This window comes from Vitis vinifera, chromosome 6, assembly GCF_030704535.1.
Source record: "Vitis vinifera cultivar Pinot Noir 40024 chromosome 6, ASM3070453v1".
Lineage (NCBI taxonomy): Eukaryota > Viridiplantae > Streptophyta > Magnoliopsida > Vitales > Vitaceae > Vitis > Vitis vinifera.
In genome coordinates, this window is record NC_081810.1 from 5,586,020 (window position 1) to 5,610,073 (window position 24,054).

The 24,054-nt window shown below is 35.6% G+C and overlaps 3 protein-coding genes across 7 annotated transcripts; 1 reads left to right on the top strand and 2 right to left on the bottom strand.

Moving 5' to 3' along the window:
- The first annotated feature begins 43 nt into the window (after window positions 1-43).
- Window positions 44-8,661, top strand: LOC100262227 (U-box domain-containing protein 33). The gene is made up of 7 exons (XM_003632101.4): window positions 44-550; window positions 1,037-1,155; window positions 1,333-1,445; window positions 4,416-4,953; window positions 5,581-6,132; window positions 6,578-7,300; window positions 8,237-8,661. The coding sequence occupies exons 1-7, from the start codon at window positions 268-270 to the stop codon at window positions 8,417-8,419; spliced, it is 2,511 nt and encodes an 836-aa protein (XP_003632149.1). The 5' UTR covers window positions 44-267; the 3' UTR covers window positions 8,420-8,661.
- Window positions 8,652-10,647, bottom strand: LOC100251857 (epsin-3). Of its 5 annotated transcripts, none has more exons than XM_059737460.1 (5): window positions 10,474-10,640; window positions 10,191-10,335; window positions 9,989-10,111; window positions 9,719-9,880; window positions 8,652-9,634 (listed from the first exon to the last, which is right to left on the bottom strand). In XM_059737460.1, the coding sequence occupies exons 2-5, from the start codon at window positions 10,331-10,333 to the stop codon at window positions 9,049-9,051; spliced, it is 1,014 nt and encodes a 337-aa protein (XP_059593443.1). In that variant the 5' UTR covers window positions 10,334-10,335; window positions 10,474-10,640; the 3' UTR covers window positions 8,652-9,048. The 5 variants fall into 5 exon arrangements, with proteins under 5 accessions (XP_059593443.1, XP_059593444.1, XP_059593441.1 ...); XM_059737461.1 differs by having other exon boundaries at window positions 10,470-10,640; XM_059737458.1 differs by having other exon boundaries at window positions 8,652-9,880; window positions 10,474-10,647.
- A 4,591-nt stretch (window positions 10,648-15,238) lies between these two features.
- LOC100256990 (probable protein phosphatase 2C 23) lies at window positions 15,239-18,644 on the bottom strand. The gene is made up of 4 exons (XM_010652723.3): window positions 16,748-18,644; window positions 16,501-16,614; window positions 15,817-16,081; window positions 15,239-15,732 (listed from the first exon to the last, which is right to left on the bottom strand). Exons 1-4 carry the CDS (start codon window positions 18,425-18,427, stop codon window positions 15,617-15,619), a joined length of 2,175 nt encoding a protein of 724 aa, XP_010651025.1. The 5' UTR covers window positions 18,428-18,644; the 3' UTR covers window positions 15,239-15,616.
- Between the last annotated feature and the right edge of the window lie 5,410 nt (window positions 18,645-24,054).

Here is a 24,054-nt window from a genome sequence, read left to right on the forward strand (position 1 = left end):
CATATTAAAAAAATAATTAAATGGTGGTGAGTTCCACAGCCATAGGAAGGAAGAAGGAAATATCTGAGTGGTTTTCTTGGAAGCCTCGCTATAAATCGCAATCCAGTCAGTAAAAGTCAAGGTCCCATTTGGAAGAGAAATTTGCTAATAAAATCATTTGAAGAATCTTACTTTGATTTTACTTGTACTATAATTCCCCAACCCTCCAAACTCTCTCAGAAGCCAAGCCATCGCCGGACTCTGCTGGAGCTCAGTTTTCCGACCAAAATGGAGCTGCTCCAACCCTCACACCCCCCAGGCCCTCCTGGAGATCGCTTTTCTGGGTTTTCACCGCCGGCGAGTTTCCTACATGGGTTTGATCAGGGTAGTCCAGCGGTAGCTTCTTCGTTGTCGGGGATTGTCGAAGAAGGTGGTGACAGAGTACACGTGGCCGTCGGGAAATCAGTCGAGAAAGCTGAAAGTTTGCTTCACTGGACTTTCCGGCGATTTGGGAGCTGTGAAATTTGTCTTGTTCATGTGCATCAACCTTCTCCGCTGATTCCCACCCTCTGTAAGACTCTCTTTGTCAGAGTTCTTGTGGAATTTGACAAATGTTCTTTGAATTTTGTTATCTGTGTGGATATTTTTGGTTCTTTGACAGCTTGTTTCGATTGGATTTGAATTTTGTTTCAATGGGTTTTGGTTTAATCCTTGTTTGGTTATTGTGAAAGCTAGGGAAAGGAAATTTGAAAATTTATATTTTCTATGTTAATTTTTTTTATAGGTTTACATTTTCTATTTTTATAGTTTGTTAGCAATTGCAAAAGACATTGAATTCATAATTAAAGTAATTTTGTGGTTTGTATTTTGGGAGTAATTTTCTTGCTTTTCAGAGCCAAAGCCATAGCTTGCTTTTGGAAGCAAGAAATTAATTAAAAGATGCTAACTGATGACCCATTAGTTTTTTTTGGTGAATCTGAACTGTTCTTCTACGACCTAATGGAGCATTAAGTTTCATAGAATTTGGGCGATTTCATGATCCTCTTATGTTCTGCAGTGGGGAAACTACCGGCAAGTCAAGCAAATGGGGAAGTGGTGTCTGCACATAGAAGAGAGGAGAAGAAACAAACAAATAAACTTCTACTTAACTACTCGAACATTTGCTCCAGGATGAAGGTTTTCTTTCTCTCTTATTTTGTTGCCAAGTGATTTCACTAATCCTGCTCAACATACTCATCTTGGCTGTGTTTATTTCAGGGTTGCAATTTACTTTTATACTATTAAAATCAGATATATTTCCTGGTTATTTCAATATTTATTTGAATTAATATTTGGAAAGTAATTGCTTTGCAGGTGAAACCAAGCATCATTACAATTGAAGCTGATCATGTTCAGAAAGGAATTGTAGATCTGGTGAACAGACATGGTATTAGGAAGCTGGTTATGGGGGGCACTGTGCCAGAAAAGTAAGTACTTCACTTGTCATCTTGGCCCTCCATTGAATAGTGAATATCTGTATTATATGTGTATATGCTACTGCTTTAAGAAACACATGTTTTGGGCAATTGATAGGATCTTTTGCTTATTTGCAAGGTTGCTTTGGTGATTTCCTTCTTATTTTGCAATGCTGCTTTTTTTATTTCCTTCAGTGCCCTGAAAATGGCTTTGATGTTTTCTTTTTTATGAAACAAGGGCACAGATCAAAGCTACAATTTTCTTGTCTAGATGCAATAAAATATCAAAATCTAAAAATATGGGGTTTTCTCTTCTCCTTTTTAACAATTTAGGGGAATGCAGGATCTCTAGTTCGCCAAAAGGTGCAGCAAATCCATATCTCCTAAGAGGCTTGTGCCCTTTATTTACCAGCTATATGTGCATCAAAATCTAACATTGTGCAGTGGATGTCTCATTTCATTAGCATCTCTCTATTCCACTGCTTTAATTCTACAGATCGTTCAGGGAGATAAAATGATAGCATACAGGCAACGACTCAGAATGTAGATTAAGGTCATAAGTCTTGGTTGTCTTGTAATAGATAAGGTATAGGGCAAAAGGAAACACCGAAAGCTCCCTAGAATAGGTGCCAACCTTTTGTTTATTTCCCACCTTTTGAGTTTTGATCAACTAGACCATGATTTGAACGAGTGATTGGAAAACTTCCTTTCTTGGTTTGTTCACCTAGTGAACTTAAGTGGATTATATATGTGGAAAAGAAAATGTCGATGCTAAAAATATTTAGACTGGCCTAGAACTAGGTAAAGCCTCTAAATGTAGTTATATATTTACTAGAAAACCCTTGTGGTCCATCTTAATCATTTATGTTAGTAATACATGGATTCACTTAGATAACTATTGGGCAGTGTTGAAGCCAAGAATTCACCTTTGGGGGGCAAGGGGAGGAAGGGGGGGGGGGGGGGGGGGGTTGTGGGGTGTGTGGAGGTTTGCAACTTTTCAAATTGCTACATTATAATCTTATCATAGAATACCATTAGATATGTCTTGCTTAATATATACCACCAAATTATTTATTCCTTGATTTCTCATAATCAATTGTCACAATATTTAAAGCAAAAAAAAAAAAAAAAGGCTCTATTTTGGTGCTCAATTGGTAGGAACAATGCTAATGCCATTAGCAAGTTAGTTGAGAGATAATGCATTTCTTCATCTCGACCCTTTTTCAGTTGACATTTACATGATTCCACCCATATTTCCCCAAAATTACAAATTTTTTCATTTAGCCAACCAAACACTTTGAAACTTAATTATGGATGGTTAGGAAAACTCTTAATTTCACTCACCTTCCCTTAGGATTTCGCTAAATACACTTGACCCTCATTGGTTTGAAATTTTATCAAATACCTCTCTTATTTTCAGTGAGAGGAGAGGTGAGTGAAAATAACAAATGAAAAGGATAGGGGAGATATTTGATAATATTTAAAACCAATAGGAGCTAGGTGTATTTAGCCAAAACCTCAAGGGAGATGAATGAAACCTTGGGAAAAAATTATGTAATATTACATGGAATTAAGATGCTTATAAGATATTTTAAAAATTCAAATTAAAAAACTAAATTTCCAAAACAGATGCATCATAAATGGTTGCTAAGAAATTCTGAAATTTCTTAAGAATTCAATATATATATATATATAACTTTGAAAATTTGTTTTTATAAAAAAAGAAAAATCCAAAAACACTCATAAAAGCTGTAAAAGGCAGGGCAAGTGTGTTTTGTTTGGGAGCTTATATGCCATATATCATATTTCTTGTGTCTTCTTCTTCTTCTTTCTAGGGTGTTTTTTTTCCCTTCTAACAACTGAAGTGGGTTAGAGGAACGCTGCTGTGGCAGAAAAGAATAGCAGGATTCACTGGACATCCATGTAATTTTTATATATGGGGCATCTTTTCTCTTGTTTCTCTTGTCTGTCAATGATGTTCTCATCCTTTCTCTATGCACCTTGTGGTGCTGAGTACCTTTAATTTTTGTACTATTTGAAATTCAAGATTTAATTAATTAATTGATTTAAATGCTTGTGCTGGTGCCAGTGGACTGGCTGGGATTAGTTTCCCTTCTTACAGACTTCAGGTCCTCACAATGATGTCTTGCTCCATATTAGCATAGTATGATACCTTTCTACAGGTTTGACTTGATAGTTGGTCAGCCTTGGGTATTTTGGGACTCAGAAAGCTACATGGTTGGTTGTATTTAAGAGTATTTCCTGTAATACTGAGTTCTGTCTGATAATTTATTTTTAACTCCATGAGAGACCAAAAATCTGCTGTAAGAATACCAAGACTTCAAACCTAACTCTATTTTGCAGTTGGTAGGACAAACTCAATATTGTAGTTTGCATACTGACTGGATCAACTTAACATAAAAGGCGCCATTTGAGAGGTGGACACATTGCATGCTCAGTTCATTTCCACATCACTGTATTCTTAAATCATCCAATCATTTATAAGCATGTTATTTATGTTAGCTAGTGTAGTAATTTCATAATGTCTATTTGTTAATGAGAACTGACTGTTCATGTCGATTATGAAAACTGAAATTTCTCTTGAGGCATGAAAAAACAAGGGAATTATTGATTTAAACTATTTTTTTTTTCAATTGTAAATGAACAGTTGGACACATAATATCGCAGAAATGCTGATTTATGTGAACCATGTTCATCATTTCGACATGGAACTTGGCTTAAATTTTTTTGTACCATAAAATATAAGGCATAAGCAAAACAAAGATTGAATTTCCTGAAGAGCCAACACACAACAGTCATAAAATTTTTAGGCGGTTTTTATGAAATGCATTGCCTGTTGCTATGTGCACTTGGGAAATCCTATATTCTGTTCCCATGGTTGTATTCTTTTCTGTTGCTATTTAAATAATATGCCTCAAAATATTTTTCCTACCATTTTAAAACTGTTCTGGTTTAATGCAGTTGCATGAAGGTGAAAATGAGCTCTAGCAAAGCAAATTATGCTGCAAAAAAGGCTCCTGAATTCTGTGAGATCTGGTTTATCCACAAAGGAAAACATGTATGGACAAAAGAAGCGTTCAAAGCCCCAGGCTTTCTGCCACCAATTAGTCATCCAAAGACAGAAACTGGAGAAGACTTAGGTTTCCAACCAGAATGTCTTCCATCCGGTTCTTCTCCTGTAAGTGTGCTTAGTGGTGGAGATAGAAATGGAGTTGAGAGCGAATTGGTTAGAACCAGAGTGACATCATCACCAGCCTTATCTGATTCTACTAGTCGAAATGACCCACAGTTTAGTCCAACAAGCTCTAGCACCTTTTCTGGATATGGTTCCTCTGCAGAAAAAAGGTCTATGGATTCCTACTCAAAGACAGAGGAAGAAAGTTTATATTATCAGCTTGCAGAAGCTACAATTGAAGCAGAGGCCTCAAGGAACGAAGCATTTTTAGAGCTATTGAAGCGCCAAAAATTGGAATCAGAAGCTATGGAAGCTATTGCCAAGGTAAATGGAATCTGCAATCTTCATGTAAGGAACTTTGATTCATATATATTATAGCTCGTGAGAATGACCATTCCAAGGAACCACACCAGAGTTCTGGGGCCTACACAGTATGCAGAACTTTCCTGCTGGGAGCAAACTTACAGCCTATGACAGCTGGAGTATCAGCAGTTCACAAGAACCCTATGGGAAAAGAATCCAATTTTAATTCCTTTCCTGTGTCTTCTGGGAGAATAATAAACTGCATTTCTTAGATATAATGTTTCAAATACTTCGATTTTCAAATTACTTGCTAGGATCAAATGTGATTAAATTTACATCATAGGATATAGCTATGCATTCAACCCAAATATTTAGTGTCAATGCAGAAGATTCTTGACTTACATAGTTGTAGAGAATTTTCATAAATAAAGAAAATATTAGGAAAGCTTCACTTTTTATTTGTTTAATGTTTGGTTGTCATAATATTTGTTTGAAATTGAAAATATGCACAATCAAGTATAGTGCATGGTAATATATAAATCTTCTTAGGTAGTTTTATTTATTTATATACTTGTTATTATCATATATTAGTATTATCATTATTATTTTATCCCCATCACAGGAAATTTTGTTCTCTGATGTCATCAGGTCAAAGCTTTTGAATCTGCTCATGCACGTGAAGTTGAACTTAGGAAAGATGCTGAAGATGCATTGAGAAGTACGATACAGGAACAAGACAAGCTCTTGGAAGAAAGAGAAAAACTAACCAGGGAGATACAGAAGACCATGAGAAATGTAGCCCTTCTAGACAGTCGTGCACAGGAAGCAAACCGGCGATGTGATGAAGCAACTGAGGAATTAAAACTCATCCAAGCATCCATTGCAACTCTCCAGTATGAAAAGCAGAAGATCCGACGGCAAAAAATGGAAGCCATGCATTGGCTTGATCGGTGGAGAAGTCGTGGTCAAGCTGGAACTTCACACTGCAATGGATTCATTGGGGTTTTTGAAGATTTGCCTGAGTTAGCAGAATTTTCACTGTCGGATCTGGAGACTGCGACATGCAATTTTTCCGAGAGTTTCAAGATTGGGCAAGGAGGAAATGGTTCTGTTTACAAAGGGGAAATGTTAGATAAAACTGTTGCTATTAAGAAGCTGCATCCCCATAACATGCAGGGACAATCAGAGTTTCAAAGAGAGGTCGCCTATCTCTCTCTCTCTCTCTCACACACACACACACACCCACCCCCACTAGCACACACAATAGTCCAGAAAGAATATGTTCTTTATGTTTATCAATCTTTACTCTCATGGCTAAATGATTTTTCTATAGTTTTTCCATGATTATTCACTATGTTCTCTGATCATCCAACAAGGTTCAATAGCATGTGGATCATTTGATTGCCCTAAAATTTATCAGAAGATCTCTTTGGTGGAACATGTTGAATATTGGTCTTAAAAATCTGTTGCTCTCAGTATCATGTAATTCTTCTCAGTATTAAATGTGGAAAAGGAAATCCCCATCTCACAGAAAGATTTTTCTTTTGAAAGATACTTGAATTTCTTCTGCTGTCTTTGACTAGGCTACTTGTTCCTCTTATCTTTTGTCAGAGGGCTAAAACAACCTTTATTTTTTCATGTGCAGGTTCAAGTTCTTGGCAAAATCCAACATCCTCATCTGGTGACTCTGATTGGTGCAAGCCCAGAAGCATGGTCACTAGTATATGAGTATTTGCCCAATGGGAGCCTCCAAGATCGCCTTTTTCGGAAGAGCAACAACTCTCCCCTAACATGGAAGGTCCGAGCACGGATCATCACTGAAATATCGAGTGCCCTTCTCTTCTTGCACTCTTGCAAACCTGAAAAGATAGTCCATGGCAATCTGAGACCTGAGAACATCCTTCTTGGTTCTGATCTTCGCTGCAAGATATGTGATTTTGGAATTTGTAGACTTGTCTCTGATGAAACCCTTCGTTGTCCAAGTTTCCGCCGCAATGCTGAGCCAAAGGGTGCTTTTCCATATGAGGATCCAGAGTTGTATAGGACTGGAGTCCTGACAACCAAGTCTGACATTTACTCCTTTGGAGTAATCATTCTACAGTTACTCACTGGAAGGCCTCCTGTGGGTTTGGCCAGTGAGGTGCGCAAGGCAGTTTCATGTGGGAAATTAGCATCAATTTTGGATTCTTCAGCTGGAGTATGGCCTACACATGTGGCAAGCAGATTGGCGGACCTGGCACTGAGATGCTGTGAATTGAACAGTAGGGACAGACCAGAGCTAAAACCAACTCTGGTTAGGGAACTGGAGCAGTTGCATGTTTCAGAAGAGCAACCAGTTCCATCTTTCTTTTTGTGCCCTATCCTTCAGGTATGCAATTCTTCTCATTTGTTACAAGCAAAAGAGTGAAAGCCATATTTTGATATTTTATGATAATTGACGAAGCTTGAATCCAAAACCTCCAAGTAGAAGAACTCTGATACGATATTAACTAACAGTTGCACCAAAAGTTTAAGCTCTTGGTAAATTACCAACAATGTTCAAACTAAGACTTAATTGACTAATTGACAAGCAACTTGTGAGTTGTGACAACTTGAGCTTGCTTCTTCCTTTCTTCCTGTGTCTCTGTTTTTTTATATGCTCTTTTCTTCTAATTTTATTTTTTTTTAAAAAAATTTTAAATCAGAAACAAATAATTCACTTGAGCTTTCTTTTAATGTGTTCTATTCAAACTTCTTCATCAGCCGCAAACTAGTCGAGATTAAGCAGGAACTCCAGGCTTCACTGCTAAATGTAACGACTACCAAGTTCTTGCTAAACTGGGTTTGACGTGCTTAGGCTCATGAATTGAAGGAGATCCCTGTTATCCATAGTTAAATTCAAAAGCTTAAGAACACACCTAAAGGAACCCCTTGGGAAGTTGTTTGTTTTACATTAGGGATGTCTGGCTGGTGAGCAGGTGTGACTGGCCTGAATTAATTTTGTTTGAAAGTTATAGTCTCAGACATGCTCATGAAGAAGCAAAATTCTAGTTTATGGAACCTTGGGTGGTTGTCTTGGGCTTGAATGTAGTTTGGCTGAGCTAATCTGAAATTGCATGCGACTCAGATGGGCTTGGCTGATATATACAATACATCTTACCTCTGTCATGGATCTGAAGATGTTAAAATGCCTACCAAGAGCTAGATATTTTAAAATCATGAGTTCTATATAGCAAAAAGCATTTAGCCCTTTTTTACTGTTATCATAGGGGCGAAACTATGATGTTATGCTAACATTCTTCATGTGGCTCACACATGCTTTCAGGACATAATGCACGATCCTCATGTGGCAGCAGATGGCTTCACTTATGAAAAAGAAGCCTTGCTTGGGTGGTTGGAAAATGGCCGGGAAACCTCTCCAATGACCAATTTGAGATTGAGTCACTTGCATCTTACTCCCAACCATTCACTGAGATCTACAATTCAAGACTGGCTTTGCAAATCATGAAGTCTCCTGCATGTATGCGTGTACATAGTCTCTGTTCTTTCTTTGTGTACAGAGGTGTATTCTTAGATAGTCACCATTGTAGATCAGGCATTGATGATTCACTAGCGGGTTTGGGTTATTTTCTTGTTAAAATGAGGTCATGAACTCCAACCCAAAAAGGGAAAAATAAAACTTTATAGACCATATGTGAAATGGAAATCTTAATATTACCTGTATGATGATACTCAGATTCTTTGCTGTTATTGAATTCTGTTCTATTTCAACATAATCTTTTTTTTTGTCAATCAAAATAGTTATAGTCAATGTCAGAAGTTCCTTTAAAACATAAATAGAACAGAACCTCACCATTGATATTCTTCTGTCTAGAATCTAACATTAAAGCCCACACACACACCATAGCAGGAAACACAGAACGCTTGTCCATATGGTAAAGTAGCTTGCAGACAACTTCAGTCATGTATGCTATAATCTAGTTCCTCGACATCCCTGCAAGCTTTCAATGCCATTCTCCTCTATAGAATGTATCCTTCAAAGCCCACATAGGACCACAGGCAAAACAGAACCTTGGCTCTTCTATGTATGATGAAGAGGCTTGCAGACTTCACTTGTATATACCATAATCTAGTTCCTCAGCATCCTTGCAGGATTTCATTTCTGGTTGAAAGCAGTGATGCTGTGGTTTGATTCTCAGCGTGATTGAAGGGGTGATCTTCATCCACAGAAACTGCTGTCCTTGGCTCATTTCTGTTACCATCCAAAAGAGGCTTAGACTCCCCTGTGCAACTCCATTCATGTAGGTCTCTCACTACAAGTACCATGTTCTCTTTGAAACTAGTTTGGTTTTCGCATTTCTTGAGTATGTCTCCATTACTAAAACTACCCCAGGTGTTAGAATTCTCAGCTTTCTCGCCAACAGCCAGTATGGCATTATCTTCTTGTGTTTGCTGTGATTTTCCAACCCCTCTTCTGGTTGAGCCTTCATCACTGGTTAACTGATTTTCATCATCACTTAAATGTGAAGTACACCTTCCATGGAAGGATGATTCACGCAAAATTCCTTGCGCTGAGGAAGACTTCTGGGTGAAGCTCCCGAAGCCTTTAATCCCTCTCGTTAGCTTTCTAGCTCGGTTCCTTTCTTCCTTGAGAAGAGGCCCTTTCTGGAGCAACTTCAATACCCTCTCAGATTTCTTCCTAACAGTCAGGCCCCAGTTGAATCTGCGCTTAGAAACATCAGAGCATGAGATAACCAATCCTAATACTAATAACACAAACCCAGAAAAAAGTAAAATCAAAACAGACCCTTTCTCATCTATGTACTGAAAACTTCCCATCTCCTCAATGACACCTTTCTCACTCTGAAACTCGCCTGCAACACTCTCTGGCCCATGAGTCAGCAGGTGCTCAAGGAGGATCAGAGAATTGTAAAAGGCCCTCCAATTCTTCCTATCAAATCTCAACAATCTGATGCCGAATAAACAAAGAAAAAACAAAAAGATAATACATATCATTACAAGCTTAGACACAGGAACACAGATCAAAAACAAAGAAAGCCAGAAGGCAAAAAAGAACCTGTTGTGCAGAATCTCCACAATTCTCCCATAATCATCCACTTCAAAGGCCGCCCTCGATATCAAGCCCATGGTTCTCGTGTCCGCAGACCAAGGATTCCCACCAGTGACCTCCTCCGTCAACCTTCAAATAGAGAAACAACACAGCACCATTCAAAATCAAGGAAAAACAAAAAATCACGTAAATCATAAAAGATGCTCACAGTTGTGCAGGTGTAACATCCGTAAGAGCCAATCTAGCAGTCTTGATCTTCTCCTTGAAGAAGAAAGAAGCCTGTTTCTTGAACTCATGGAAAAAGGGTGCACCCATGTTCCTGCCACCACTGTTGCCGCCCAAGCTTGACATCTCTGAAATGAAATAAGCAAAAGAACTGAAAACTTGGAAATATCTTAGACCTTTGGGATGAGAGCAGATGGAATTGGCGTAAGCTTATTAGCATAAACAACCATTTCAACAGTGGCTGCAACAAATGCAACAATACCTACTCTCTTTTATATCAGAAAAAAATAAAAGGAGTGAGGATTTGCAGATGTAATGAGAAGAAGAAGAGGACAAAAGAGAGGAGAATTCAAAGGAGTGATTCTAGAGGAGAAGAATTCAAAGGCGAGCAGGGTCATATGGTTGGGGGCGAGATGGACATTTCCAAGTTGACGCAAAGATGTGGAAAGGTGTGATTTAGTCTTTCCAATTTACATGCCAAAAAGTTTGTATACAAATGTGGATGATCAAAGTCAAGTTCCGTGTTGTGATGGAGCTCTGTGGGCTCTTTGGTATGGATTTGAATTTATGGCTTGAGGTTGGATTTTAGAATATGGAAATAATTTCGTCAGCCCATGTTTTTGACCGTTCTGTCTTGGTCCTAAGAAAATTTGAAAATGGAATTAGATTAAGTGCATTCGGTAAAACTTAATAAATGTTTAAAAATGTCTTTAAATTAAATTATATTTAAATTATTGAATCATATCAAGAATATACTTGACCGAGCTTCTCTTTGAATTCTTTTATCTAAAAGTATTTTTTTTAGAGAATTATCAAGAAATGATTTTTCGGTATTTCAAAAGTATATACTATTTTCTACAATTTGATAAATACCTATTTTTTCTTAAAAAAACATTTATCGAATTAGAAATGTTTTTTTAAACACACTAACAATGTTAAGTTCTTAAGTTAATTTATTAAATTTATTTTTATTTTTAAATTGCAATATTAAGAGTGCGTTTAGAAGTAATTTTAAAAAGCGTTTTTAGTATTTTTACTATTCGAATAATAAAAATTTTTAAGTATCAAAAATATTAAAAACACTTCCTAAAATCATTACCAAACATGCTCTAAGTTACTAAACATATTAATATGATTAAGAACTTATTTGAATAAAGAGTTTTTAATCCTTCCAGAAATGTTAAAAGTGTTTTCTAAAATTACTATCAAATACATTCTAATAACTTAAACTTAATAAATATTTAATAATTTAAGATTATTTTAAATTAAATTATATTTAAATTATTGAATTATATTAAGAGTGTGTTTCACAACATTTTTTTTTGAAGTATTTTATTTAAAAGTGTTTTTGAGATAATCATCTATTTGAGTTTTTTTTTAGGTCACACATCATAAATGATTTTTTAACATTTTAAAAGTGCCTTTTTTTTTTTTATAATTTTACCAAACAATAATTTTTCTTCAAAAATATTTTTTAAGTTAGAAGTGTTTTTTAAAACATTGCAAAATGGATTTTAAATTATTAAGTTAATTTATTAAAATTATCTCACTTATTTAACTCTTTTATATAAAGATTAAATAATTAAAATATATGAAAGTTTTATATGAATTTTAATTATATTTGACTTTAGTAAAATCAAATATGAGAAAAAAAATTATTTTTTTTCTCTCTTAATATTTTCAAAAAACCAAACATAAATAAATTTATTTTAAAAAATATTATTTAAAGATGTATAAATCTACATTAATTTTTTCATACCTTGTCAAGAAATATCAAACTATTAACATAGACTAAATAAATACAATTTTAAAAATATAATTATAATAAATAATAATAAAAAAATCATTTTTATTTCCTATTTAGACTCATTTATAACAATAGCACTAATAAAATGAATGATTTAAATGAGTAGGCAAAGCTATAGAAGTGGATGGCCCATCCAAACTCCAAATAAAAGCTTCAATGTTGGGTGCAATCCACATCAAAATTCATAACGACCTCCCACCAAATATATTCAGACTTTCCAAACACGACAAATATATTCCCATTTTATTTTATTAATATTTAATCATTTATAAGTCTTGGACTCTTGGGATTGAAAATATCCAAATTCAAAATCATCATTTGACACGTGGAATTAAGTGGTCCTTCACGTCACACTTGGAGTTGTCATCAAAGGTGAGCGGCTGTCTGACGCTGTTATCATTTAAAAAATTCTCAAATAACGAAAATAATTTTTAAAAACAGTTTAATATTTTAAAAATAATTTTATAAAATAAGTTTTTTCTTTAAAAACCTAAAATATTTTTAATATTTTTAAAAATAATTTTATATTTAATATTTTATTTTATTTCTTTTATAATTATAAAAAATAAAAAATAATAAAAAATAATTAAAAAATGTTAATCAAAACATCCTATTTTCTATTTCTAATCATAGAAAATAAAAAATAGAAAATTATTCTAAAAAACAATTCCCAAATATGTCATAAATTACCAAAATTATCAAATTTTATTTATTTGTGCTAAATTATTAAATAATGCCAAATTGATTTGTTGGGCCCTAATCCAATTGTAATGACATGACATTTTCTAACTAGAATACTTGGAAAAGCTTGTAATTCATCCATCAATTAAGAATTATTGAAGAAGTCAAATGAAAATAATGTCACTATTACGTGGGACCAAACAAAAGAGACCATTTTAAATGGAATGTGAGTGAATTGTTTTGAAATTATTGAAATGCGTACAAGAAGTTTAGGCTAATGAAAGAAGCGTTGCAGCTGGTGGTTGGGTTAGAACTTAGAAGAGATAATTCCTATATATACATGTATAGGAAGAGAAGTCCTTCAAGAGTTCTTGAACCTTCAAATCTTCTAGAAATCTTTCCCAAAAGATGAGAGTGGTGGCAAACACGTCCACCCAGCGTTTTCTTGCATGGATTGGAGTGTTTCCTACCTATTTCTATAAACAAATGCTCTGCCCTTTGTCTAATTGGCAAAGGTTTACCATGAAGGTGCTCACCCACCTAATCTATTCCATAATTCTCGGCATTTTCCATTATATTATTAACCTATTGGGGGTGTTTGGTACACGAAAATGGGGAGCGGGAATAGACATTTTATTAATTTTCTCCCTTATTCCTATAAATAAATGATAAGAAAGCAGAAATTGAATAAAAAATTATTCAAGTAGAAATCAAATTCAACTTATAAGTTTGGATTTGAATTCATAAAAAATAGGTGGTATTCTGATTCATTAAACTCATTTGATAATATAAAATAACCTAAATTTACTATTTTACCCTCTTATCTCATTCTTGTATCAAATGATCTAAATTTACTATTTTACCCTCTTATCTCATTTTTCAAGCCCGATGTTTATCTTCTTTGCAAAGCTAGATACTCATTCATCATCCACTTCTATGCAACAAGTGATTCTCCAATCAATCAAACTTTCTATGACATTTAGAAAAAAAAATTTCTAGACCATAATTTTTTTTATTAAAAAAAAACGAATATTTAAATTTTTTTAAAGTTATGGATTTTATTGGACATGATACTTGTTGAAAATTAGAATGAAAATTGAATTCTTTTATTTCCTTTTTTGGAAATAGGAAAAATATTTGCTAGCTTTGAGAATTTAAATGTTATAATAAATATATATATATATATATTTTTTTTTTGGTAAAATATAATTTTATAACTACTTAAGCATGACAAATTATTCAAATTTTTAATAAAAATAATAATTGAATATTTGTATATTAGGGTTATATGATTTTTTATAGTTAATCTTTTATTTATTGAGTATATATATATATTTAGTCTTATTATTTAATAAAAAAAAACTCTCAAAATTTATTTTTTAAAAATAAAAATAAAAATAAAAAATTATTTTAAATTATATGGAAGAATATTATTGTAAATTTATTTCTTTTTAATTTTCATTCCTATTATTATCAAACATTGGAATGGAAACAAATAATCATTCCAATCTTACATTTCTAAGTTCATCAAAATGCTAGAAATGGAATCATCAAATTCATTTATATCATAGAAATGGAAGTAATATATTCATTTCCATTCCTTATTCCGACCTACCATACACCCCCTAAATGTTCAACCTCCTTTTAGCCAAGAGACTACCCACCATCAATCAGACTTCAAACCAGGCTGAAAAAGATTTCAGATGGATGATAGATGATGCCAAACTAGAATTTCAAATCCCAGGGAATGGAAATGAAACTGGGAGTCTTCAGAATGCAGCTGCAATGCCAACCTTTCAGATGTTTCCAGACTTGGTTTTCCAGTCCAGTAATTGGGCCGATGTCGGTCGGCCCAAACCACGATTGAATGAGCAGCGTGCAAAGCAATTTTTTTGGGCGTGGTGTAGGTCTTGAAGCCCATTAGCTGTGTTCAAAATACAGAGTGTGAAATTGTTGTGGATGATGATGGTATGAAATCTGGGAATTGTTTGGATAGGAACCATAGGCTAAAGAAATATTGCATGAAATTAATGACAAAATGACAGGTTTTTATTACTGATGAGTCTGATACCAACCTCTTCCAACTGCAATGCATTTACTCCCCATTCAGAAGTAGTTAGTAGTTAAGAGATTTATGATCAACTGACCCACATGGGCTCGGCCTCCTCTGGTCTCTTCCCGTTAGGCTCTTGTTGTGCCACGTTCTAACAATGATCACTTCTGCAGAAGCTTTGACTCATCACAGGAAATGGACAGCAATTTGATTTTGATTATTAATGACTTAACACTTTTTACCAAAAGTTCTTGTCAAAGAGAGCATGAACAAGAAGAAAAACAGAACAAGGAATTGTATAGGGCCACATGATTCTTCAAATTCAGCCCCTAAGTTTTAAGGTGTATGCTTCTTACTTTTTTCTCATTCAGATTTAGCTGAAAGTCTTCGGTCTTCCATCTCCTGAGAAATGAAGTTCTTTTGAGCTTTTCTTTTACAAAAATAAAAATAAAAATTCCTCATCGGACTGAGAAGAGACAGACCCAAAGACTTTGGAAGAAACCAATAATTGAATTTGTTCAAAACATGAATTACAACAAGATGTGGAGGAGGCCGAAACCTAAACATTTGCTTGTAAAAAGAACTAAAAGAAATGGATGGTGATGCCTATGAACAAAACCCCTTTTTAAGGAATGTCATTTATTAGAAAATTACAATTTTCTATGACAGTTTATAATCAACACGAACCAGATTTGTACGCCTTTACACACCTTACCACCCAGTAGATCACACAGCCAACTCTCCAGACTGTCCAGGGAGCTTAATTGGTATAATACAAAGGTGACAAGGAAAAAAACACAGCCAAAACGGAAATGCCCGACTTTTTTAAACCGACGTCTCTATAACTTCTATCTGTGGTTTTCTTTACTTATACACATGATCTCCATATCATGCCCTCCAATGAAATAACAATAATCGAAACATCATCATGGTACCGTCGTCTATCCCCTTGTGGTATTTCAAGCAGCTCATGGAAGTCCATACCTGCAGTTCGCCAAAGCCGGTTTCATCAAATTCCCTAGTTAATTAATTATTAAGAAACAGTTTCTTGTGGAAATTGGATCATACCAGCTTTTTTTGCTGCACGAAACAGCACTTCCTCGACCAGATGCTGTGCAGGATCTCCATCAGGGGATAATGCGATGAAAAGTTCAACTTCAGAAACAGCCTCTTCATTTGTCAAGTATTGATATAAACCATCAGATGATAATATCAAAAACCTATCTTCTGGGCCTAATCTGTGGTGGTAAAGAGATGGGAGACAGCTGATGTATGGAGAGGTGCCAACATAGTCTATTCTGAACATCTCTAGAAGTGCATTGTTCCATTTAGGCTGCAGGATTTCAAAGAGAAACTGTGTAAGACACAGAAAGAATTTCAGAACTGAACATTTTTCTTAGAGCAATAGCAGATACAAAAAAAAGGGTCTCCCTAAACATATTCCACACTCCAATTCTTATCATGCATGTACAACCCCATTAGCAGTTGGCACTGTTGACATTTTTTCTGCCCAGAAAATATTCAGGGGAACCATAGCACTGCTAGTTGCAATTTTTCCTTCGGGCATTGTTCCACATTGCCTGATTCGTAGACCGTTTTATTGGCTAATCAACAATGCAGCACCAGTCCATAATCTCCTCAGATTAAGTGCCAAACATGGTCGAAATGATTGTACATTTTCCATTTATCTCTACTCTTCCCCAGGGAAAAAGAAAAGAAAAGAGATATTAAAATCTAGATCACTGAAGATACCTGTTTGAGAAAACCCGCCCCAAAAGCTCGAGTGACTTTCAATGAACCTTTCACACGATCATTCATCACTGCACAAGCATCATCAGGGTGTTCATTTTTTATTCTCCGAACTTCCTGAAATGCAAGAAAACATCAAGTAAAGCTCTAAATAAAGGGAAAAAAGGAGCAAATAGAAAGAAGAATCAGTTTTAAAAGGCAAAGCTCAAGCTTTCTCTACAAAGTAAACAATAAAGATTCGAACATTTACCTCCTCCACACTGGTGCTGTGGTCCACAGTAAGCTGAAAAGCAGATAAAGTAGGAATCATGTTGGAGTTATCATTGTCCATCGCTTCAAGATCATGCAATGTTTCTTCATTGATCCTTTCCAAGTCCTGCCGGATCTTCCCAAGCCAGACATCAGCCTCCGCCTTCTGAGCTAAAACTGCTCGACTATCACCCACATTCATCACATAAACATCCTCCCCCTTCATCAGCATTACAAGAACACAAGATCCCATGAGGGCCAGCTCCGGATTTTCCATAACCATCTTATCAGCTATTTCCAAATACGACTCCTCTGTTTTTCTCAAGGCTTGAGACAGAGCTTTCAATACATCTGAATGGTTAATAGATCTCGAGCCATCGGTATTAGATCCATTCAATTGCTCCTTTAACCTTCGATCGAGCTCTAATCTCTCCCTGTCCCACTCACACTTCCACCTCCTCTGATTCTCCTCCCATTTCTTTGCTGCACCCTTGTACTTGTTCTTCGAATTCTTACCCTTCTTTCTCTTTGAATTTGAATCGAACTTCACATCCCCACTCCCCGATGGATAATACTCTTGATAAGAACAATGAGAACAACCATCCACCATCCTATTTCTAGCTAAATCAACATCAGAACCAAGATGTGAATCTTCCAGTTCTGAATTGGAAGCTTCTGAAGGAACAGGGGAGGAGGCAGGGGCTGCAACTGGATTGGATTCATGCTTGTCATCCCATAACAAACCCTTGAGCTCCTTGTGAACAGCAGAGTATAAATTGGATAATAAATAATCAGGTGCATCAGGGCCGTTGAATCCATCATAAATCCCTACAAAAACCCAGCCATGCTCCTCCGAAACCACGACATGAACTCGATCCTCCCCTGCTTTCCCTTGAGCCCATTGAAGATTCTGACTCTCTAGCGAATCATCATCCTCCAAACTCCCATCACTGCTCAAATTCACACTACTCACAGTGAGATTCTCATTGTGCTTTTCCGACCCAACAAGCCAATCCGGTTCTTTTACCGAAACAACGCCTTTAATTGGAGCCACAATCGAGTTCTGGCCACGCGATATCGTCTTAGATATTGCTCTCTGAAGAACACGAATCAGTGACCCTTTCCTCGATCTGGGTCTAAAAGCAAACCCACCATGAGAATAACTCCTCTGAAACTGATCAGTACTGCTCTTTTCAAGAGGACCTGAAAACAACCCCCGATCAATCGGTCCTGACATGAACCCTCTCTCAATCGGCCCCGATAAAAACCCTCTCTCAAGGGGTCCAGAACCCGGAATTCCGCCGTAACTTCCCGGTATTGGGCCAGAATTCATCCAATTTCGGGGAATTGGTTGCAGAGGAATGGAAGTAAACGACGTTGAGCTCTCGAAAGCCGAGGCTCGATCAATACTATTGTAAGAATAGAGATCTACAAAGGCTGTAGAGAGAGGAGTTGATGTGTTGGCACTTACAGAAGCGCCTGAGATTGATCGGAAGGTGGTGGTTTCTTCAGAGTGAACCTTGGAAGATGAGAGCCGAGACTGGTCAGGTCTGATGTAGCAGAAAGAGTGACCCAAACCTTCATCAAGAGGGTCCGATATCAAAACAGATATATCCTGCCTCCGGCGAGCTCCTCCCTCGCCGGTGAAGCAGATGCTTAGCTTCGCGAAACCGTTACCCATCGAGGATACCCCAAACAAAAAACCCCCGAAACAAATCTAACTTCCAAAAAAACGCTAAACCCGATGTTTCATTTTCCACATGGAGAGATTGAGAGAGAAGCTGGGAGGAAGAAGATGAAAAGAATAAGGAGAGAGAGCGAGAGAAATAGGAGTTGACTTTTTTGTAGAGGTTTTGAAATTGGAAAACCACTTTGTTTTTCCTTCGGTTTTAAAATTTGTTTTGCCTTTTGTGTGGTGGTGGCGTTGACTAAGGTTAGGGCTTAAGTAAACTCATGGGTTAGGGGGGTTTTGGTGGGGGTTTTGTCAATACCACCTTCACAACAGGCGTGGCACACACGCTTCGACGTAGGCGGCCCAGTAAGGCTGCATCGCCTTCTTTCACCGGACAGTGCTGAACGCTCAGATGGAGCGCGTGGGTTGAGTTTGTTCTAAGTGGTGAAAATCGCAGAAGGTCATAAATTCTTGTAGGGTTCGAAAAGTCAAAGACCATAATTCAATAAATATTTATATATATACAACTTGGAAAAGCGTGCCATAATCACCGTTGGATCTGGTGGAGTAGATTTTGATAGATGAAGGTTGACTGACACCTGGCACCCATCATTGTGCGTCATGGAGTTATTGTCAACTTGAGGTTTTCTCCACCCTATGTTTGGCTTGACTTTCTCGCATTTTCTTTCCCTTATTTTTCCTAGAAAATTAGTTAAAATTTAATTTGGGTAAGGTGGGGGTAGTTGTATAGTTGTAATGATACTACATTTACTATAGAGTGAGTGTTTCAGGTAAGCTGATTTAATATGGACCCGTCCTTCTGCTGACTTTCAGTTTCATTTGACTGCTAAATTGACAGTAGGTTGGACAGATCATCATTCTCCCCCCATGGCCAGTGTTTGTCCACATTAAGAAGTTGCAAGAGCACCTTTCCCCCCTTTTCCCTCTTTCTTTTTTTTTTTTTTTTTTTTTTTGGCCTTTTTTACTTTCTGGCAAAGTCAGCCAAAAGAATTTCACATGTCCAATATTCCTTAATTCCCAAGCTACCCATTTCTCTATCCTTTATTTTAGAGCCCCCCCTCAACCTCAAATTTGGTCAATTTTAAACGCAAAATAGTATATGCAATGGATTGATTTGGACCCATCATTATCATATCAAAATATCAGTATAAACTATTTAAATCATATTTATCATCAAGGTTTGAAATGATTTAATTATTAAATATAAAATAAAATGTTTTTGTGCTTTCCCCAATGTGAAAGCATATGGTAAAAAGGACAAAGTGGAGTGGCAAATTGGAGTAGAAATGGCATTATCAAAGGGACAGGGGTTAATGGTTCATGGGTCCATGATTGCTTCCAACACCAAAGAGAAAAACTAAAAAATAAAAATAAAAAAATTTATAAAATAGTAGATGGAGACAATCTGCTTCATAGACCCATATCATGTCAAGATATATTTATAAATAGGGAGTCCAAAAGGAACCTAGGTTGTTATTAATTAAACAATAAAAAAGGCACCAATTTCCACTTTGATAATAATTTCCCATTTCAGAATTCAAAGCTATCATCATTCAATATTGCAAGTGGAGAAACCCAACTTAGCCACCATCTCCACAATCCATTTACTTGACCCACCCACCCCCCTCCTTTTAACCTTCCATCCTTTCCTACACTTGTCTTTTCTTCTTATTTTTATTCCATTTCCCTATTCTTTTTCCTGCCTATGTAATATGTTATCAACTTACTCGTACATTTCTTTACTAATTTTTACTCTTATATATTGAAATAGCAAAGTCAAAAAGTATGGGTTTCCCCCCAAAAGAGAGTTCACAAAATTGGACTCAGCCTTCACCCACTATTTACCCCAAAAGAAAGAGAAGTTATCATACAATTGGGCACAAGAAAAGTTTCCAAATCAATGTCATTGATTCAGAAACAAAAAAAAAAAAAAAAAAACCCCATTTGGAGAAAGTATGATTTTGCTTTTTTAATAATGGCCTTTCCCATCCAAATGCTCATTGCAGAACACAAATTCCATGGCTCTGTAAAGCCCTCTAGAAGAAGTATTTGGGTCAGGGCATGATGCATTGACCCCCTAAATTGTAAAGAAAGATGGATGGTATGGATGCTTAAATCTTGACTTTGATTTTGAATTATGATATTATATGGGGGGAGAAGGAAGATTAAATTAGTTTGGTCTTATATTTGCTCCATCCATTTTGGGCAACTGTTCCAATAATATCTGTTAATTTATTTGGTATTTGGGGGGTTGAGGTTTATAGTGGGTGTAGTGTGATTAGAAGGTGGGCTTTTGTGTTTGCTGGCACAATGTTTTGTTGACTTATAATGGTGTCCACTTCAGCCAACCCATAATTGGTGAGAAGCTACCACTCCCTTTCCTCCATTCTCCCCAGTACCCATTCTCTTATCTATTACACCCATCATTTAATTTTTTTTTATTTAAAAAAAAAAAAAAAAAAAAAAAAAGACAAAAACTTTTTTCATCATTTCTTCCTTTCCCCCCACCTTTTTTTTCTTTCTTTTTAAAAAGAGCCTATAAGCTGAAACTGCGATAAGAGCTTTTAAGCCCTACAAAGGTGCATCTAGATCTAATCTAATCTAGTTTGAAAATAATTTTGAGGACATTTTTTAAAATATATTTTGTTTAATTTTTAGATATTAGAAATGAAGATGGTAATTGAGGGTTGGAGATCATTGTCTTCAAAAAAGAAAGATAGTAATTAAAAATGATTTGAAATTCCAAAGTCCAAGTTGGTTGTCGTGTTTTGTTTTGAGTTTTTGTTTCAAAAGACCATATGATTTAAGTCTAGAGGGTAATTTTAGTTGTTGTCTTATTTTGAATGGGATTGATTTGAGACCGACATAAATGGGTTGTAGAAGAATTTAAGAATGATCTAGAAAAACCATGGGTTGAACAAATTTGAATTTTCTTTTTAAATACTAGTAAGTCTATAGTGGATTTGAGTCAATTCCAATTGTATATACAATTAAATAAAAATCATAATTTAATATAATTTAACTTTTTATTCCATTTTTTAATGCAAAAAATAAAAGATATTTTCATAAAAGCAAATTATAAAAAAAGTATAATATTTATTAATTTATAAATTTTATTTTTTAATATAATTAAACATTTTAAGATAAAAAATAAAAAATAATTAAAAAAAAGATGCAGATTTATTTATTTATTTATTAGATTTGACAATGGAAATGAAGTCATTTTTTAAAAAATAAATAAATAAAATACTTGCTAGTGTTAAAAAAGAAATGTTAAAATCTAAAAATCACATGGAAATGATCTCTTAAATAACTTTAAAGAAGGTAAAATAGGGAAAGGTTAAAAAAAAAAAAAAAAAAAAAAAAAAAGGAATGCCAGCCATAGAGCAAACACAATCCAGAGCGTTTGACCATAAGAATGATAATAGCCACCATGGTCAGTGTCCTCAGCCGTCAGCAGCACCACCATTCCCACTACCAAGTACCAGCCACTATTTTTTTTTTCCTTTTTTTTTTTTAATTAAAAATAAATTGTATAAATATATTTATCTCTTTAATACATTCTCTCCATCCTCCTTTTCCTGCCATCCACATCTTTCTTCTCCTGTCCTCCCTATATATATCCAAACCAAACTTTTTGTGTTGCGCTTTTTCATTTTTTTTTTCCTTTTTTTTTTTTCCCTTTTAGGTACATTTCTAATTCTCCTTTGTTTTAAATTTTAATTTTTCACCTAATATAAAATTATATTCCCTTTGAAAATTTTTTTTTTTTTAAATTTAAATGCAGGCTTAGAAAATGAAATAGAAAGTAATGGAGTCTACCAAGTTGCTTTATCTCTCTTCACAACTATGGAATTGATTTCAAGGCCCAATGTGATGTACTTGTGGGCCGAGATGGACCGAAGTTTAATTTGGGCCTTAACGGTAAACCCCGGTCGCAAAGAAAGAAATACCTGCCAGCCCAGCAAGACATGCCCATTCCAAGTTGAGATGAGCGTTGTTTGGGCCTGCAATTGAAATCAAGATTTGGAGTTGATTGTTTTCTTTTCTCTGCCTATTGTCACACTCAAACTTTTTCCTAAAAAAGGGGCTAGGCCTACGTCTATGACACTAGTCTTATTTGGCTTAATCCATGTGTTTAGTACATAAAGAAGTACCATAGGGTGTAACTGAATCTTAGGTGATGTTTGTTTTTAACTTTTTTTTATTTTTTGTTGAAAATAATTTGTTTTTAGAATTTAAGTTGTTTTTTTTTTTTAACTTTTTATTAAATAGGAAAAACCAAAATATGTAACTTTTTTTAAATAGAAAAAAATAATATATTGGTTTTTCTTTACTTTTTAATACTTAATAAAAATAAAATACTACAAAAACAAACGACCTGTTATAAAATATGAGATTTTGTATCACTATGGTAACTTGTGGATGATCATTCATAAATATCTCTTGTAACTCCCTATAAAAGGGAGAGACCCTTAATGAAATTTAATACAGAGTTTTCCCGTGCATTCTATTCTCTTCATACGTTCTAATTTCTCTTTCTTGTTTTCTTCCTATTTCACTTTATAATTTTATAACACGTTATCAGCACGAATAGTCTCTACAAGAGAAATAAAAATACTCTTCTCTCTTCTTTCTCACAAAAGGTATGTGATAAACTTATATCATGATGTTGACCCCCATTTTGGAGACATTTTCTCTTTGAATTTTCTGCAGATTATTTGACCAGGTGTCACCATCTTAGGTGGCCACGTGTCAGCTCAGGGATGGATGTTAGGGAATCAGCTGAGCATTTGAGGAACCAATAGAAATTTGACATGTGGAGGGAGGTTCTAGAATAGGAATATATGAGGAGCATATTCCGTTATGTAAGAGGAGGTCGTCTGGCAGAGAGTGGAGGGAGGTACCTGGGCTGCTGGCAGGAGCTCTCTGAGCAGGCCGTTGGAGGTATTTTGAAAAATGAGGCTTTTCTGAGGGTCTCTAGGCTGGTCTGGAGGGAGGCGGGGAGAGATTTTTTTTTTCAAGGATATTTTAGTTTCAGAGGAGCCGGAGAGAGAAAAAGAACCAGAGAGTGAGAAGGATAGGAGAGGCAGGTGTGCAGGGATTCTGCAGGAGAGTTAGGGTGCTTTTGAGAGAGGAAGAAAGTTGGAGCTGTAGGAAGAGGGGTATTCGTTGAGCGAGAGAGAAGGTATTCGTTTAGCTTGAGAGGGATCTCTTGAGCTGGAGGGAAGCTTTCAGGGAGTTGCTGGACTGATTTGGAGGATATTCTGAAGCATTGTATCTTTCCTGGGAGATTCAGAGTATTTGAAGCTGAACGGGAGCTTACCATAGAAGGACATTCTCAGGTATGGATGCCAAACAGGTATGGATGCCAAAGAGGTATTGTTTGTTTTAGGATTCCTATTACTGCTGCCCGTTTTCTATTGATATTTGAGAGTTTGCTGGTTTGCTAGAGGGTGGATAATGATTGAGATATGATTTCTGAACTCATGTTTGATGCTGCCCATTTTAATATGCCATGTTTCTACTATGAAATCTTTCATAATCATGCCAATGGATGTATTTGATGTGTTTATTCTCACCTAATCTGAAGGCTCACTGATGACCCATGAGTG

Excerpts from the sequence above, each read along its gene's own strand:
- LOC100262227 (XM_003632101.4), top strand. The coding sequence starts at position 268 with ATGGAGCTGCTCCAACCCTCACACCCCCCAGGCCCTCCTGGAGATCGC. Across the intron at positions 551-1,036 it reads TCCGCTGATTCCCACCCTCT|TGGGGAAACTACCGGCAAGT; the intron begins GTAAGACTCTCT and ends TATGTTCTGCAG. Across the intron at positions 1,446-4,415 it reads GGGGGCACTGTGCCAGAAAA|TTGCATGAAGGTGAAAATGA; the intron begins GTAAGTACTTCA and ends GGTTTAATGCAG.
- LOC100251857 (XM_059737457.1), bottom strand. The coding sequence starts at position 10,333 with ATGTCAAGCTTGGGCGGCAACAGTGGTGGCAGGAACATGGGTGCACCC. Across the intron at positions 10,112-10,190 it reads GATGTTACACCTGCACAACT|GTTGACGGAGGAGGTCACTG; the intron begins GTGAGCATCTTT and ends CTCTATTTGAAG. Across the intron at positions 9,635-9,718 it reads CAGTACATAGATGAGAAAGG|ATTCAACTGGGGCCTGACTG; the intron begins GTCTGTTTTGAT and ends TTCTAAGCGCAG.
- LOC100256990 (XM_010652723.3), bottom strand. The coding sequence starts at position 18,427 with ATGGGTAACGGTTTCGCGAAGCTAAGCATCTGCTTCACCGGCGAGGGA. Across the intron at positions 16,615-16,747 it reads ACAGCACCAGTGTGGAGGAG|GAAGTTCGGAGAATAAAAAA; the intron begins GTAAATGTTCGA and ends CTTGCATTTCAG. Across the intron at positions 16,082-16,500 it reads GGGCGGGTTTTCTCAAACAG|CCTAAATGGAACAATGCACT; the intron begins GTATCTTCAGTG and ends GAAATCCTGCAG.